The sequence below is a fragment of the Setaria italica genome, chromosome III (genome assembly GCF_000263155.2).
Source record: "Setaria italica strain Yugu1 chromosome III, Setaria_italica_v2.0, whole genome shotgun sequence".
Lineage (NCBI taxonomy): Eukaryota > Viridiplantae > Streptophyta > Magnoliopsida > Poales > Poaceae > Setaria > Setaria italica.
The window spans coordinates 23,678,653-23,696,758 of record NC_028452.1 but is presented as its reverse complement, the minus strand read 5'-3'; the positions used below and the strand labels follow the sequence as shown (position 1 = coordinate 23,696,758).

Here is an 18,106-nt window from a genome sequence, read left to right as displayed (position 1 = left end):
AACAATCTTCAGGGCCTTTGCAGAATGGAAACGAGACCTCTCTTTTCATTAGCAACACGGGCATTTACATCACTTCCCCGTTACAATGGCAGGGCTCAAGCAGGACCCCAAACAACACTCAGATTGGCAACAGATTGCGCCATCATCATTTGTTGTTAGATTAGCCTCACAAAAAATGAATCAAATACTAAAAATAATTTATAGTTACAAAGCACCGAAACAATCGGATAGGACAATCAGAACAATTACAATCATTAACCCAAAATTATGACAAAATTGCTTCCTTTTTCTCCTATAATATACACAGGTATCGAGAAATAAGGAAACAGCTAAAAGGGCCTATATACACCAACGATTGAAGTTAGACAATCCTCATCAAACCTCTGTAACTTTGTAAATTAGACACTCACAGTGCATCTCCAAAACTGAAATCAAGAAAGAGGCCTCATGTCAACAATCAACCACCAAGAAAATCATAGTGATAAAAGGGCTTCCTTGCAGATAACAAGACAAATAATTTTGGTTCGTGTCATTGTTCCTACAATTATCTTTGCATAATCATATGGTTGGTGACTGGGCCATTGGCCAAATCATCAACAGAATAAGCAATATATAGTGCAACGTTATGATATGAATGAAATATACATGATGATATGACAAAAGAAATAAATAAGAAAAAAAGAAAAGTTTAGCCTAAGTTAGTCATGACTCATGACACTAATTTAGTCAAATTTACATTATATTAGCCTGTAAAAGCAGCTTAACACATATTTTAACCAATGCATTGATCAATCGATTGTGACAGAAAGACATTAAATTTAATCTGTCTTTCTATCACATGGTCTTTCGTGATAATCTGGAAAAAAAAAACTTTGTCCTCATCCTTGACCACCAATTCACTCATATAACTAGATCAGAAACACCAAATAGCCTCTTGCAAACCTTAGCAATGTAGAGTTCAAGAACGAAACAAAGAAGAAATGATAAAAGGCTGGAACAAGCAAATGGTGGAGAGTCTTGCCTGTCAGTACCTCGCCAGAATACCAGTAAAAGGTGGGGAGACTTGTGGACTGGAGTTCTGACCTAAAGCTTATACTGGCGCCCAATAAAAAAAATGAGACTTTATGCCCTTGAACTGCAATCAAAGAATACGTATCATTGTCTGAAGGAGAGTACATCTATGAAAGGATCTCTACTTGTTGCTATTTGGGCCATATATAATAATCGATAAAAAATAAAATATGTGGCATTTCATTTCACGAAAACAAATAACAAATACAAAATGAGCAAGTCACTCGAGGGGTTACTAGTTCAGGAGGATCAGATTGGCAAGTCTTTCTTCGCCTACTATTACTGTACAAGAGCAAGATTCCGAAGAACAAAATAAATATTTCTTACCATTGCAACAGATGGAGATTAGATTCACATTCAAAACTTGGATTTGGTCACTCACAGGACATGAAAACCGAGAATATTGGATGTAGCAGCAATTAACATCTGCAAACTAATTCTTGGTATACCCTTTGCCAATTCACTAGTCAAATGATCATCAGCAAGAAATACTTCCAAGCAACAAAAGTAGACTTGGTAAAAATATTTTGGCAGCTTGCGCTGGTCCAAATGATCACCCCACAAGAGAAGGAAGCGTGAATCCTGTACATTCACAGACATTTACTCTCTAATCTTGTTTTATCTCTACATTCATATTGGAGGAGGTACCAATGTAGCACAAATGCTAAAGCAACATTGCCATAATAGATCTTTACTCACAGGAAGTATGCTCGTCCTACTATTTAACACTTTCATTCATGGTTGATAGACTCCAATGAATGACGAATTAGTTGCAGCAATCCCTTGACATCACGAAAACTGAAATCAAGTACTTTCTTCACAAGAGCACCGTTCACCTTATTCTTTCCAATACCAGAAAGATAAGCAGAACATGAATTTTGTGATTTTCTGGTTCCCTCAAATGCACTATTCATGTCATCTGCCTGTAAAAAAAAAATCAAGAACTGAAATAGTAACCCACAGGTCATGAATAGATTCATTTAGCTATACTGTGTGCACCATTTCATGAAATTATAACAGGCTTGTGATATACTCAAAGCCAAGGGACAAGCGGCTGTGGATTATTTATGAGGAATAAATAACTAGTGAACACCTGAATTAGCAAATAAGCCAATTTATACATATCCAACAAACAGATTGAAGATATTAAATTGGGGTGGCTAGAGCAGTATTTTGAAGAACATGTTGGTGCTCAATTATCACTTTCTTGTGACTGAGGGAACAATTTTAAATCTGAACACCATACTGGAATCACTATTTGATGGCAACCATCTTAGTGGGGAAATATTAGAAGTGCAATAAAAAAATACAGAAAGAGGTCATTTCAGTTAAAATATATGAGCAAGCATGAGGGAGTTTGCTGCCCAAACTAGTTACAAATTTCATGGTCTGATTATCCTGATCTCTAAAATACTGGAAACAAGGGCATCATGTGCCACCACTGATGACAAACAGGACATGCAGAACTACAGACGCAAACAAGTGCACAGGTACATTTTCTAAAAAGAGGAGGGGCATTGTAATCATTGATCTATATGAGAGTCCAGGCAAATGAGTCTGATGTGGAACAGAAAAGTCGCATGTTCTGATTTTAACCAAATGTGTGGGACATATTTCAGTAATTAGATGGTTGTTCACTTATCAGCATAATGTAATTTCCATAATTACAAAATCAAAAGCTTATGAGAGACGGTTGATGCATTTAAAAAAACAGAAGAGAATAAGTTGTCGGATAGTCTTCATTTTTCTTGTTTAAGCACAGGCAAATCTAGCAACAGAGCTGAAAATGACATCAAGAACTCACATAAGAAAGCAATCCCATCAAGTGATGATTGTTCCGAGATATGGGATTGCTAGCAATCTGAGGAGAATATACACCCCTTGCAGAAACAGCCTTAGCAACTGTGCTCTGGTTATTTAAGTTATCAATATCTGAAGCAGAAGATGATGGAGACTCAGCTAGAAAAAGAAAGAGAGTTAGCAATCAGAATGTTAATCATGTTAACAACAAGATGGATGATAAACTTAATTGCATTGATGCCACTCCAAAACAAATGAAGATTTACATTGTTTCATGCAGCTGAAAGCCACATTAGGCATCTAACTTTATGAGCAAGAGATGCGATCAAAATTTGAACGAGATTCGCCAAATCATGTGCAAGGATGAAATGGCAGAATCATTAGGAAACTTACTTTACTTCCTACACAATGCTAAGCTCTCAAATAGTCATGAGCAAAGAAATATAACTTCTCAAGACAAGTTCTTGAAAAATGACGTTACTTATGGTAGAATATAAAACAGATCAGATCCTCAGAATTGCAGATCCCCTACTTTTCGGGGTTTGGTTTGAAGAATGTATGATTATTCTAAATCCAGTTTGGTTTGAGAATGGGTCGGGTCCATCGCATTACTGATAAAACAGATAATAAAGTTAATCCATAAAAACAATTGGATATTCGGATATTCCCATGCTGGACCAACCCAAAGGAGGCCATTCCTCAAACCAAACAGGCTGTAACTACCCTAGAGGTTTCAGCTGTATTCAAATGATTATACAGATACTTGCTAAAGCGTATGTCAAAGAAAAAACCTGGAGGAACCATCAAAGATGCTGCCTGCAATGCATGTCTATCTTTCATTGCACCTGGATGTTTAAAGAATGCAGCCTTCATATACGCCACTTCCACACATTTATATGCCAATGCAGCATTCGCCGCTTTCTTAAGTCGCTCAAATTCTGAAGCGCAGAATCTGTTGATACAACAAAGCCAACAGGGAGATCTTAGTTAATCATCCCACATAAGCACCGAATGATATTACACATAAGAGTTGAAGAAATAAGTACCATAACTAACAATTAAATTAAACTGACACGTCAGCAACAAAGGCTTACAAATGATGGAAGTTCTGACATACCAAAGTCTAGAACCACAAGTATCTACTTTTTTCAGAGACCAGCCTAGGAGGAACTAGGCAACTTTACATTAAGACGGAATGGCAGCTAACAGCCACACCCTCAACCAACTTTGCTAGGCTAAGTTCCTAACAAGTATCTCTTTAGAAACCTCATCGGTTACAAAATGGCCCTCAACAACCAATCTAATCAATTTTCCTTAAAATAAATAAAAAATATTTTTAAACATGGTAAAACAGGCACAAATATCCTTATGAATTAATAAATCGACTGTTGTCTGCCTGATAAAGACATAAAGCCATAGGGATGTTTCTTACCCACAAAGGTTTCCTGTTTGAGAATATAGGTTCATAGCTTGTACAGAATCCCCTTGCTTGGAGCTATCAACAGGTGGATCCTCCCATATAGAAGCAACATGGAGAAATTTCAGACCCGCCTCAAAGCACATGCTTGTACTCTCAAAGTCATCCCCTTTTGCCTGCAAGAAGAGACCATCATTTGAACAAGACGAACAGTGATTTAAGAAATGTTTTGAGCAACCGAACCTTCAGGCGTTTAGACAAGTGCTTCAAATCTCGAGCTTCTTTCAGTAGAACAGATGCATTTGGTACATCTGAAGCATCGCCACCCAGAGTTACTTGCTTCCTAGTTTCCAAATTTTCAACAACAGACTTCTCTATTTGCTTTGCCTTGTAAGAGGCATCACCATTTGATGCGTTGTTTAATGATGGCTGCTGCTTGCTTCCTTTGACTGTAGATGAATTTATTTTCAGGTCATTATGTGGTATATTCCCTTTATCAGGCTTAACATTCCCATAAGTCAAGTTTGCTTCGTCACTTAGGTTTGAATCAAAATGCGGCAGTGTTTTCTCATTCTGTCTGCCTGTTGGTTGCTTGTGACCACGGTTGTCATGTAATGGCAGGGCATCTGTGTTAACTTTATGTTCAGGATTTAACTGGACATTTTTAATACTGAGCCCAGAACCCTTGTTTATGAGGCATGCATTCGTCAAGTCTTGTTTATCTCTCAGCAAGTCCTTATCATTCTTAATATGATGGCCTGTGCCTCTGTTAAGGAAACCAGAAACATGAGACTTAGCTTGATTAGGATCAGACCCAAGATCATAGTTTCTGTTGGAGCATGAAGAACTTTTCTTCCCTGACTCCTGAGAATGCACATTTTCTGCAATTGACTGTGAATAGATTCTATGTCGATCCATATCAGAAGTTCTCAAGGGTGAGGAAGAAACTGACCCTACAGGAGAGGTCCTTGTTTCCTGAAAATCAGCTTTACACTTGTGGGAGTTAGACACCTTGGATGAACTCGAAGTGGCAGCCGTAGACGTTGGTGCATGACAGACATTCCACCTTGTGGAGCTTTCAGAGAGCAATGGATACTGCAAACGGGTATTTTCTTGACGTTGTTCACTTACACACTCATTGTGAGCAGATATTCTATCATCATCAGTTCCAGCATCTGTGCCTTTAGAATGGGCGGCTGTCCTACCTGTCTTTGACAACTTCAGTTCTGGCCTGGGCTTTTTCTTCACAACATTAGTTTCAGTAATATTTTGCTTTGCATTTATGTCGGTATTACTATGCCCCAGGTCAAGATCATGCTGGCTTGACTGCCTTTGTTTCAATTTTCTCTTCTTAATAGATAAGTCTGAAAGACCAGAATTTTCTGTATCGGACGTTTTAATGACCCCATCTGAAAAACCTTTATTTTCACCATGAGAATGTTTACCTGATGAAGGTGAAATATGTCTACGCTTCTGCATGTTTTTTAGAGTCAAATTGGCAGGAGGACTACATTTGCTTATCTCATACTCAAAGGGCTGATGCTTGGATTCTTTCTTCATTTTCTTTGATGCTCTCAGGTTATCATGATCAACCCCTACACTGCTCCTCATTTGATGTGACTGATCTTTTTCAACAAATTCTCCTGCAGAAACATAAACCATTAGAATCAATACAACATGAAGTCATTAGTAAACTTCGACAATACTTTAGGTGGTTCACCTTTATCTGATAATTCTTCTATCTTCCGTTTTTCCTTGAGTTTAGGGAAGCAATCAACACCCTCAGGTTTTCTACTGGAAGGAGCATGTGGCTTCTTTGAGGGCTTTGACACATCAGCCAAGTCAGAAGTATTTGCCACATTGGCTCCATCATGGGAACCTTTCAACTTCCCTGATGTACTGATGGACTGCATATTTCCCTTCAAAGTTGAAGCAGTAGCTGCGCCTATGCCTGACGTTGCATTAACATGGCCACCATCCTTAATGTTATTTTCAGGTGCAGGAACCATATAAAGAGCACGAAGGGCTCTTGTGGTCTCATCTTCAGTTATTTTGCAGCTATTCATTCCAGGCCTACAATAAGTTGCAAATACCAAAATAAACATGGTTATACCAAACAAAACATATAACAGCACTTGCAAGAAATAACAAGGTGGGTGAACTTACAGCCAACTCTGCATGCTACACCGCCATTTTTTGGGAAGTATATCTGGATTCATCCCATAGGGTAAAAGGCGCCAATTCTCGCACTTGTCACAGCACACCCATTGTTCATTTATTACAATAGGTGCTGGAGTAGTCAGGGCTGTGGATGATTCTGTAGTCCCATTCCTACATACTAATGGCAAAGGATCTGATTTGTTATCAAACAAGGGATAGATCTTGAGGTCACCACCATTTCCAACTTCTGCCTGGTTGCCAGTCTCCCCAGATGAAATGGTCTTTTTCTCAATCTTCACACTCTTATCTTCTGGATATGAATTAGCCAAATCAATTCTATGGCCTAAAGCATAAGCCTCATCTTCACCACAAGATTTTCTGTCTCTGTCTTCATTCAATTGTTTCTGTGCCTTGAACTTAATCTTCTTCTTCCCTTTTATTAGTCCTGAAGAATTTCTATGAACATTTCCTGTCATGATATTCATGGATTCTGCACTAAAGAGTCTTCCGATTTCCTTGCTTTTGTACTGAGATAGTTCCTCTTTTATATGCACTACTTTTTCTTTGTCCCTCTCCAGCAACGAAGTTTTGCTAGGAATGTCTTTAAGGTGACTAGAACTGGTAGAAGGTTGATTGTTGTACTCTTCAGAATCATAACTGATTTTACATGAAAATCCATGATCAAGTGAAGGTTTTTTCTTACTGTCTTTGTTCTGGTCACTAATGTGTCCTTTTAATGGACCCTTTTTTAATCCCTGCATTTGATCTGATGAAATCTCACCCGTAAAATTTTCAGACTCCTCGACTGAATGTTGTGTCTTTATGATTGTAGGTAAGAAGTTTGAAGCAGTATCATGTGAAACATACTGTAACTGAGGCTTAGTTCCCTTATTCACAGCAGATGGTTTGTTAACTCTGCATTTTGAACTCTTGAAATTGGGAACCCTGTCTTTCTTTTCATCAGACTTGATTTCCTTGCCACTCTTATCATTGATATCCGGCGTAGCAGAGGTTGTATGGCCCCGATCTCTATGCAATTCTGCTTTATCATCATGAAATTCTGGTGCTTCGTGTTTTACCATAGCTTTTGGCTTTTGTCTCAGTTCTAGAACATTTCCTGTGAGGGGTGAGAGCAAGTGTCCTCCAGGAATAAAATGGCAGGTCATTATCTGTTCATCAAACAACACAATGCGTTAACTCTTAAAAATCAATCGTACAAAGCTTTACCATAATAAACACGAGTAGGGCAAAACTTAACCTCAAAAATGGTATGCGGAGATTCATCAGGCAAAACTTCAGGCACCGGAGCCCCATCAGTCCCATCTAGGTTGTCTTCCGTGGATGATGACGGGGAAATGTCAAGGCCCAAGCCACTGTATATAGCAGCAGTATTTCTTGCCAAACTTCCATTGTTATTCACCTTGATACGTATTTTCAGTGCTTTCTGCTCAGAACCACTGACTGCTCCATTTAACATCTGCTGTGAGAGACTACCATTGCATTCATCGGATATTTGATAGTAGTCATTTTTCCTGCTGCTGTCTAATTCGGTCTTAATAAAATGGTTCTTTTGCGCAGTCTGAAAGCACATTGTAAGAGTCACATTTAGGCAGTAATCCTAGTAAGTCAGCATGTGTAAACTTTGTAGAAGTGTACCTCTGTTGGCAAATATGGTGATCTAGAGGCACTGCTATGGTTTGGTGGATCTGCAGGAATCCTACATTGAGGAAAGGCCAAAGGGGAATGTGGGTGTGCTGGCAAGAATGAACCATGGCCCCCATATAGCGAACCTATGTATTGTGAGTGATTTTTTCACATAAGCCAGTACAAGATCAATAACTTCTGCAGAGCAAACAGGGTGGCAATTTTTTATGCTCTTACCCAAATTCTCCGGAGTTATTGCGCCTTCAAATTTCTTACAGAAATGGCCCAACAATTTTGAATCTTTTTATCCTGTAAACAATGCAACATGCTTTATTCTTTTAGCGGAAGGACCATATTTTATACGTAAAAGTTTAAAAGTTGATCTTTCAGAAGGACGGAGCGTCTTATGAGAGTGTATTAAAAAAATAAAGCATGCATGAAAAGTGAAAGCAGTTTCTTGAAGCATATGTGGGTATGGAGCAACAAAGTTAAATGCTCTCTTTTTGGGTACATAACCATCAATAGAAGCGGTGAAGCATGAACTTAGCACGAATAATTCATCCCTCAGAATACTCATTATCCACTTACATAATTATAGAGATAAGAACCCCAAAACTATCTTATAAAGAATAGATTAAATCCCTTGAATCCAAACAAGCTTATGAGTTACCCCTCACTCCTAAGAACTAAAAGCTGGAATTTGCATATGAATATCTATAACTACTGCGTATATGGTATTTTTAACCCCAAAAACTCCACGTGCACACAGGAACATCAAGCAGCATAATAAAGTGAGCATTATCAATGTCTCAGTACTCATGAATGACAAACCAAATTCTAGAATAAAGAAAAAATATACCATATAATAGTGCATTCCTAATGACAAAATATTAATCTCTATACATGATGATAGTAGTCATTGGATAGACAGATGGAAATTAGCAATCCACGTGCCAGAACAATGACTTAAAAATCCAAAACCTTAACTACTTGTTACTATCATTATTTTGTTCTATTGCAATATTTTTCTTTCTTTGTTTCTCTTTGGTTTATGTGTCTCTTGTTGGGTTTCAATTCTAGGCTAAATCCAACTTGCTTGCACTTGTGAGGTCCACCCCCCCCCCCCCAAAAAAAAAAAAACAGCCACACACACATCTTTAATGAGCTAAAAACTCCTACATCAGTAAAAAAAAAAAAGGAAAGACTGTTATAAATAAAAATAAATTCGACTGAAAAATCAGAGTAAAACATAGAAGCATTTCTGTCCTGTGTTGCCTCTCCGCATTGATTAGACAACAGAAATTGATTCATGTCATCGTACGAATTGTAAAGCACAACAGCCTACCGAATACATGGTTCTTACTACAGTATATACAACTAATACTATCAGTTCATTGATCCCCTAGTGGAGTAAGAAGTTCATACAATTTACCATCAGAAAAAGAAAATATAGCAAACTAGTTCAAGTTTTAGTCAAATACCCCTCATTAGTCCTAAAGAATTATGTACCTAAGGCTACTATGGCGTCATTAAATTTATGTTAGGAAACACAGGGAAACTGCAAACCTTTTTGCTCTATCATCATGAAAACTTAGGTGCATGCTTGTGTTGCCCAATTAGTAATGCGGATAATGATCTAGGAACCTAATATCGCAAGAGACAAAATTTAATCCGTAATAAAAGGCATGAGCTATGTGCAGTAAAGTCTCGGCCTTGCTAACAATAGCATCAACTAGCACATTGATCACTCCATCCTGTCGACACACTATCCATGATAACACAGCAGAGTTTTCACCCAAAAGGTCACGCAACAATAAATTATCCGAAAACAAATGAAACCGAAATGTGCCCGTGAGGCCGTGAATCAACCCTGGGAACCATGCCACTGCTCTAGTCACCAGCTAACTTCTTCCACGTAACAGAAACCTAGGTGTTGTGTCAGAGATACTTGCAGCAACCTGTTAAATCTAGCACTGAAAGCTTCCTAGTTCACCAAAGCGGTACCAGAAATCGCTGTTCTCTAAAGTAGTACTACTATTCAAGGATTGTGTAAGTAACCACGAACTAGTGCACATTCTCATGTCAGCTCCAAATACATTACATGGTAAATTGGTAACCCCCCAGAACCAGCTAAAGCTAGCATGTTAACCAAATTCCAATTCCCCTGCTAAGGGCAGCAATTAACTGGCCCCACATTCACCCAGCAGCCATGATAAAGTATGTTAGATTAGATTAGAGAAACCAATCAGTAATCACCTCAAATTACACTGCAAAATTAATCTGAAATTCCGCGACGATGTTACAAAGGTAATCACAATTAACGCAACACAAAAAAAAACAAAAAAACAAAATTCCGCAACGCTGCGACAATCAAACCAATAATCAGCTCGTCGCAAAAACCAGCAGGAAACCGCATACCTCCAGCTCATCAGCCATCCATCCAATCCGCAAGCAAACCAGAGAGAGAGAGAGAAAAAAGGGGGAAGCAGAGAGCGTCTCTTACGATGTAGGTGAGCGCGTCGGGATCAACGAGCTCGCCGTTGCCGTACCCGTCCGCGCCGCCGAGGGCCGCCTCGCCCTCCTCCAGCTCGAGCTCCCCCTCCTCGTACCCCATGCCCCCGCGCCGCCCCAGCATCTACCTCACGCCGGCGGCGGCGGCGGGGCGACCCCCGCCGATCGCCGACGCGCCGCACCGCCGAGATCGCGGCCTAGGGTATTTCCCGTTACCCTTTTCTCCGTTACTGCTGTTTAGATTTTTTTATTAATTCTCCCTTTATTTTTATTTTTGTTTTTGTCCCCTCCCTGCGCTCGCCCCCGTCGCTCGTCGCCCTCGGTGGTGGTGTGCGTCTTCCTCGGCGGGGGAGAGCAACAAAGAAGGGGACGGAAAAGGAAAATAAAGAGAGATACAAATACCAGTACGAGACTGTTTTCTGGTACAGATGGGAATAGAGATAGGACACGAAATAATTAATTTCGTGACCCCGTGCGCGTGCACCGGTAGGGCGCACGACCGTGACGTGTCGTCGCTCGTGCGGGGGTCGCCGGCACAAACGTGGCCCGTCCCCAGGGGAAACGTGAGGGTGCGTTTGGTTTGGAGACAAGAAGGGATGGGACGGTGCCGTTCCTATTTTTTGGGATGGGATCATCCCGTCTTATGTTTGGTTGAGAGGGATGAATTCATCCCAGTTTTTTGTTTGGTACGATGGATTGAAAACGAGGGACGGATGGCTCGGGTAACACCGTTAGCTACATGTGTTTAGTGGGACCCACATGTCATATATGGGCCCACATGTCATCTTCTTTTCTTTTTTTTTTCTCCTCATCCTTATCTTCTCCAACCCGCTAGAGCTCCCGAAGGCCCAGGCTGCACGGCCCCTGCTCGCCCGCCGGAGCTCCGCGCCGCCCCCGCTCGCCCCCGCCGGAGGTCCCTGTCGCCCCGGCCGCGCCGCCCCCGCTCGCCCCCGCCGGAGGTCCCAACCGCGCCGCCCCCGCTCGCCCCAGGCCGCGCCGCCGGAGGTACCCGCTCGCCCCAGGATGCGCCGCCGGAGGGGCCTGCTGGCCGTGGGCACCGGCCGCGGCGCCGGGGTGCTCGCCCCGCCGGCTGGACCCGCTTGCTCCGGCGGCCGCTCGTCCCAGGCCACGCCGTCGGAGGTCCCTGCCGGCCGCCGACCCTGGGCACCGGCGGCGCCACTGGAGGACCCCGTCCTGCCGGAGACGAAGCAGCCCCGCGCCAGTCTTGCGAACGGAGAAGGACGGAGCAGACGGCGCCCGAAGTGGGATGACTCTGTCCGCTCGTTTTGGCCGGACGGGGTCATCCCGCATCTTGGGAGCATATTCCCATTTGTGGACCGTCCCGTCCCTCGTGACTCCGAACCAAACACTATCAAATTTGGGACCGCCCCGCCCCGTCCCGTCCCGTCCCCGGTACCAAACACACCCTGAGGCGACGGCGAGAGCGGCGCGCAGGCCCACGGGGACACCGGGTGACGTGCGCAAGTCACCGGCTCGCTCCTCTTTCCCTTCTCGTGTCCTTTTTTGTCCACGGATGCGATTTGGGAGGATCGTTGCTGGGCACCTGGAACCACCGACCGAGCTAGGTCGGCGAACCAAAACTCGTGTTTGGGTCGAGCTGCCCGCCGCACTGTGCGTCACCGTGGCATTCGTACGACGGTGAAAGTAAGCATGCGTTTGGGCCGCCGTGTGCGTGCCACACGTGTGGCGGTGTGGCTGATCTTCTAGTTCACGTTGTGGCGTTCTGAGCTGAGCTGTTGGGGGCTCCAGCTGCTGTTATTTGTGCGTGGAGCCGAACGGATGTGCTGCACAGCTGCAGCCGCACCCGCTCAACAAGCTGCAACTTCTACCTCCAGTTCATTATATTTGACGTATCTAACACATGTTTCAACCTGCAATTCGTTTTTATCATTTATGCTACTAGTAAAGTGCACGTCCGGCTTGCCAACCCTAGTCGAAGGTAAAAAAAATCAACATAGACTGAAAAGAAAATATACTTCTACCTCCGGTTCATTATAGTTCATGTTTCAACCTGCAACTAGTTTTTATCATTTACCCTAAACATCAAATAAAAAGGATCCGGAGTAGTACAAATATGAAAGGTGCAAAACACTTCATCTTGTGTTAAGCTTGGAACAGCCCCTCTCCTAGCCAATTTCTGGGTCCGTCGTGCAAAACTAAAAGTAGCCTCCTCCTAGTTTTTCACTTGCTCGTTGCATGCACGCCCATTTTGCTATGTTGTTTATGCTTTCTAAGCTACTATAATACGGAATGCAACATGTTAAAAATGAAGTGATCAAAATTAAAAAAATATATGTAATTTGTCTATGGCCAATTCGTGGTGCAAAAACCACCTGGGCATCTATACATACAAGTTTAGGAAAACCGAAAACGGCTCATTCTCACTCTACAAGTTGAGTGGATCACACCTACACTGTAACGTGCTTACATTTTAAAAGAGTTAACCAAAAGTTACAATACCTCCTAAACATGGCTATTTAAATTAGCCCATCCCACTCTTTATTTTCAATCTGGGACTAAAATTGTAGAATTACCATACCACATCCATAGTACTCCAAATTATTAGCTATCGGTCTGGCCCAACTCGCTCATGGATTGGAACGTTACACTACCTATCTTTCCTTATCCACTAAATTATATTTGAAAAGCTATCGGTGGAGCATGAGTAGATGATACAACAACATAAACCTGCATATGTGTGTTCTATATACGTGGATTGCGACCGTTTTGTTCTATACCTTGTAGATTACAATAATTGCAACTGCTTTTGAAAAGTAGATGAATAAGACTTAGAGGGTGCTTATTTTGAGGAATCACCTCGTTATAGATGTTGTGGTATATCAAGAAATCATCCTATAATTTTTTTATGAGTGTATCCCTCATGTGTTGTACTATCGTGTTCTTGTCAAGAATGAGATGGTGATGGATTAATTCCATTACTCAAGGCATATAAAAAAATTAAGGAGTGAGAAGATGATGGATCACCTTGTTCCTCAAAATAAATGTACTATTATTGAATCTAAGGTTGCGTGACAAAATGATTCACATTCAAATTTTGTGGAGACCTTATATTTTCAAATGGGCCAGAAAAAAAGAAAGGAGCTAGACTTGGCCATTTACCTGCAACAAAGCACCGCAAAATCATTAGCATATCTGTTAACATAAAACTGAAATTTCTAGTATGGCACTGAAAAACTTTAAAAATACAAGGGAGAAGTTAAAATTAAAACGACCATGGCTATACAAATTTCCAAAAAAAAGATTTTTGTTAACTCAATATGCAAAATACTCTTCGCAAAATGGTATACATACTTTATCCTCCTACAATCTCTACTCCAAAAAAACTAAAACCAAGACAAAACTTCGTACGTCGAGTATCCTCCACTTCTTCGTCCCGCGCTGCGTCTAATTATTGCCGTCCGCTAACCCTGCGCCCATCCGCGCTCAACGCTTACACCGTTGATTCTTTGGATGCCTCCAAGCCGTCCCTCAGCTCCCACGCAGATCCGCTGCCATCCATGTCCCTCCGATCGAGCCCAAGATGCCTCCCTAGCTCATACGCCGCCGCCGCCGCCTCGCCTCCGCCATCGATCCCACCATCGTCTCCAAGCACGCGCCGCCGTCTGCCTCCTCCAACCCGTCGTCTTCTCCTCACCGCCGCCTCGCCTCCGCCATCGATCCCGCCATCGCCTCCAAGCACGCACCGCCGTCTGCCTCCTCCAACTCGTCGTCTTCTCCTCTCGGGTGGCCGCCGGCGCAAGCAGAAGGCTCCGGCGGCGACACTGGTGTCCGCCGACTCCTCGACTGGGCTTCATCGCCAGTGCAGGACGGCCCCTGTGGCCCCGGTCCTCTCTCCTCCTCCCCCCGGGCGCCAGCAGCTGGAGCCGGCGGATCAGAGGGCCTCTCAGGCGGCGCCCCGATATTTAATCGACCCTCCATTGCGGCGTGCTTCTCCCATTGCAGCGACGAGTTCTCCTGTTACTCGGGCTCCTCCTCCTCCTCTTCCTACTCCGGCGTGTCGGCGAGGTCGTGCGTCTCCGACTCGACGCGGCGCGGCCGCCTCGTCGACCCCCTCCGCGTGCTCTCCGTCGTCGCCTCCCTCCGCCGCATCAATCCGAAGGTGGGGAATCCGGTTCCTCGATTACTTACCAGCGCGATTGCAGGCCGTTTCTTCTGAAGTTCCGCACTGATGGCTCTGCTCGTTGCTTCCAGATGTTCGCCGAGGCCATAGGCGCGCTGTTCCATAGCGGAGCAGAGAAGAAGCGAAAGGGAGTGTGGATCAAGGTCGACAACTACGAGGACCAGAGCGAGAGGAGCAGCGCGGTGGCCAGCGAGGGGAGCACCGTCACGGCCGCCACGTCCGCGGGCTCCACGGCCACATCGGGGAGATGCCGCCGGCCTCCACGGGCGAGCGGCGGCAGAGGTGGGGGTGGTGAGAAGGCGCCAAGGAGGGCGGAAGCAATCATGCAGTGGTTTTCACGGTCGCAAGCTGGGCCGGCCACGGAGAACGACATCTGCGCCGCCGTCGGCGACAACTCCGGGATGAGCAAGGCGATACGCTGGTGAGCAGGACTCTGCCTCCAACTCACATTTGAAGCGGTTTTGAAATCGTTACCTGATTGCTTCCTAAATCTTCGTATCTGCTTGGTTCTGCGCGTGCAAATTTGCAGGCTGCTGAAGCAGGAGGGTGGCTTGCGGCGTGCAGGCACTGGCGGCCTCTTGGATCCGTATGTTTATATGGTATGTGAAATTCGTGCAGAATACTTGAATTAGGATGGTAGTTGGAATTGAATTTTTAAATTCATAATATGTTTTATCTCAATGCTGTAAGAATGACAGTGCTATGCCAAGTTGACAAACTGAATCTAATTGATAGTGAGCAATCTTAAAAAATGGAAGCATATTCTAGATTATGATATCAATTAATTTGAATGAATAAACAAGAGGTAAAACAACACCACAGCAGTCACCTGTGCGAGCGGCTGCTGAGTTCATTAGCATTGGTCATTCCAACAAATCTATTTCTGGCGCTGAATTTGAGTTTCTCCCACACTCCATTCCAGGAACCTCTTGCATTCCATCAGCACTTTGCTTAATATCCAACCTTGAAATGCAACAAGATACCATGCGTCAGCAACAAATTCTTTCCTCAACCAAAGGACAAAGAAAGGAAATGTACCTTTTTGATTGATCGTTGCTCTCATCAAGCAGGTCTCTGATTTTCTCATTGTAGACTTCCAATATGCTTACAGAAAATGTGTAGGTAACGGATGTGCTTCTCTTATCAGGCATTCTGAACAGTTCTTCCAAAGCTCTATAATTTACACCTCTATTTTCTGGAACCCTTCCATTGTGAAAGTTTTCCCAGTCCCTGTCTGTCCATAAGCGAATATGCATACGTTGAAGCCATCCATCACTGACCTAACAACAGGCACAGTCTCTACAAATACAGCCTCTGAAAAAAGAATTTAAGTTCATCATCCTCAAAAATGTGTATTACTAGCATTGCCTTCTTCATGCTCGTATTCATTAGGTTTTGTATTAACTTTTGCATTGAATATGCCTGATATGTTTTGCAATTGTATTATTCTCCATAATTATGTGAACTTTTAAATAATTTAGATGAACAAAACTTTCAGGAAACGGAGCTTAGTTGATGGACCTGATATTTTCCTTTTCAAACAACTCTTTCAATACTCATAGATGTCATGATATCACTATTTCTCGACAATCCCTATTGTATACAGCTCTTCTAAGTCAATATTAGATATAACCATAAAGATGGAATAATATTACGAGTTATGACAGACCCAATTTCATCATTTGTACAGAATCTGGCTTCTTTGGTTTAGAGGTACATATGGATTGCTCTTTATAAGTGGCTTGGGACTGAAAGGCTTTCATGTTGATGTTGATTTATGCTTCTAAAAACTATTTTGTTTAATGTGGGACTTGTATGTTTTGTGGCATTATTTTTTGACCTTGCTGGTGAATTGCGCAGAAATGGGTCAAATGGTATGTGGACGTTGTCGTCAGCTTCTTTCATATCTCAGGGGTGTTGTTCATGTTCAGTGTTTTGGCTGTTGGACAATAAACCTTGTATTGGAAGGTACGTGCTATTTCTACGTTAAACATTGTCTGTCCTTATTCTATTGGTACATTATTCGCAATTGTTGTCTTTGAAATAACTTCATTACCAACCATCTTATTTCTTACTCCCTCTAATCCCCAATATAAATCCATTTAAGCTCATGTGTGGGAGTTAAGGTGGATGCCAGATGCCAAATTGTCCATCAATCATTGACAGAATTAATGTGGCATGTGGCCAGCATCATTACTTCCATTGATTAGTGGCATGTAAATAGAAGCAAAACAGGGAAAATTGAGTAAAAAAAAAAGATTCCATGAACTAGGGATGGAGTTATATTTAGTAGACTAAAGAAGGCTTAGATGAACTTGGAGGAATTCTGCTATAATTATTTAACTTTGTTTTTTGTCTCAAAAATTTTGTTGCTATATTATTGTCTAAGTTTTACAGATGTAGTTTGATTTTCCAAGTATATCAACGTAAACTTGGTTAGCGGAGAATTCTTATCCTTTGCTTTAAGTTGCATTATACATTCCCTTTGAAATTTTTTACACAACATTTTTGCCTGATATTTTTCTGCTAAAAAATTATATTAACTTGCTCTCGTAGGCTTATTAATGCTTCCATAGCTTTTTACAAACTCACGTTAAAGTTATCTATGCGCTTTCTTATCATTCAAAGATTGTTGTTACCTTTTTTTCCCTTCCTTGGCAGAAGTTGGTAAGGTGTATTGTGGACAGCGTGATACATTGTTGATGTATCCTTTTGGGGCTCCTGCTGTTAAATGTTCCAACTGTCTTTTGTCACCGAAATCGGAGTAAGTGAACTACCACTTGTCACATAGTTTGCCTGCTACATGTGCTTTTTTGTCCTAATATATTTTGATGAAAAAATAAGGTGCATGCCACTGTAACGGTGAGATCACTACTTGCTTAAGTTTTTGAGGTCTCGCTCAACTTATTTATGTACCTTTTATGGAATATTTGCACCTTAGATTCTAATTTCTAATTCATCTTTCTTTCTCTCTGCCGATTTGCCTTCATCTGTTGTTCCTTTGTTTTGCCTTCATGATTCAAACAAGTATTCTTGCGTCCCTATCACCATGGGTGTGTATATGCTTTTATGAAGGGGATTATCAACAAATGGATACTGCTAGATCCAAATTTTTTTGGCAGGGTACTGGAAAGAAGATGACCGCAATGAATGTACTTAAGCGATTTTAATTTTCCGTGCAGATGGTATCGCAGATGATATAGATGGGTAACAAACTTCGACTCAATGTAGATAGGTGAATGTTCGTGTTTATTTTCAAACTATTATTATTTTATTATTAAATGTAGCCCGTAGCAACGCACGGGTACGATCCTAGTATTATGAAAAATGCGAGAATCATC

The 18,106-nt window shown here is 42.2% G+C and overlaps 2 protein-coding genes across 6 annotated transcripts; one reads left to right on the top strand and one right to left on the bottom strand.

Moving 5' to 3' along the window:
* Positions 1–22: 22 nt before the first annotated feature.
* Positions 23–10,958, bottom strand: LOC101773776. 5 transcript variants are annotated; one of them, XM_022824860.1, is made up of 14 exons: positions 10,596–10,958; positions 8,330–8,401; positions 8,105–8,238; positions 7,707–8,027; positions 6,455–7,617; positions 6,009–6,361; positions 4,532–5,931; positions 4,304–4,464; positions 3,663–3,823; positions 2,876–3,030; positions 1,795–1,994; positions 1,399–1,655; positions 1,032–1,135; positions 23–425 (listed from the first exon to the last, which is right to left on the bottom strand). In XM_022824860.1, exons 4-11 carry the CDS (start codon positions 7,923–7,925, stop codon positions 1,803–1,805), a joined length of 3,804 nt encoding a protein of 1,267 aa, XP_022680595.1. In that variant the 5' UTR covers positions 7,926–8,027; positions 8,105–8,238; positions 8,330–8,401; positions 10,596–10,958; the 3' UTR covers positions 23–425; positions 1,032–1,135; positions 1,399–1,655; positions 1,795–1,802. The 5 variants fall into 5 exon arrangements, with proteins under 5 accessions (XP_022680595.1, XP_014660426.1, XP_012700277.1 ...); XM_014804940.2 differs by having other exon boundaries at positions 1,399–1,653; positions 1,771–1,994; positions 10,596–10,957; XM_012844823.2 differs by having other exon boundaries at positions 1,022–1,135; positions 1,399–1,994; positions 10,596–10,957.
* On the top strand, positions 10,705–17,735 carry LOC101773356. The gene is made up of 7 exons (XM_004963762.2): positions 10,705–10,805; positions 11,094–11,172; positions 14,178–14,744; positions 14,837–15,186; positions 15,295–15,364; positions 16,626–16,733; positions 17,427–17,735. The coding sequence occupies exons 1-6, from the start codon at positions 10,705–10,707 to the stop codon at positions 16,716–16,718; spliced, it is 1,260 nt and encodes a 419-aa protein (XP_004963819.1). The 3' UTR covers positions 16,719–16,733; positions 17,427–17,735.
* Positions 17,736–18,106: the final 371 nt, after the last annotated feature.

Excerpts from the sequence above, each read along its gene's own strand:
- LOC101773776 (XM_022824860.1), bottom strand. The coding sequence starts at position 7,925 with ATGTTAAATGGAGCAGTCAGTGGTTCTGAGCAGAAAGCACTGAAAATA. Across the intron at positions 6,362-6,454 it reads TGTAGCATGCAGAGTTGGCT|GCCTGGAATGAATAGCTGCA; the intron begins GTAAGTTCACCC and ends AACTTATTGTAG. Across the intron at positions 5,932-6,008 it reads AGAAGAATTATCAGATAAAG|GAGAATTTGTTGAAAAAGAT; the intron begins GTGAACCACCTA and ends ATGTTTCTGCAG.
- LOC101773356 (XM_004963762.2), top strand. The coding sequence starts at position 10,705 with ATGCCCCCGCGCCGCCCCAGCATCTACCTCACGCCGGCGGCGGCGGCG. Across the intron at positions 10,806-11,093 it reads CGCCGAGATCGCGGCCTAGG|GGCGCACGACCGTGACGTGT; the intron begins GTATTTCCCGTT and ends GTGCACCGGTAG. Across the intron at positions 15,187-15,294 it reads ATGAGCAAGGCGATACGCTG|GCTGCTGAAGCAGGAGGGTG; the intron begins GTGAGCAGGACT and ends GCAAATTTGCAG.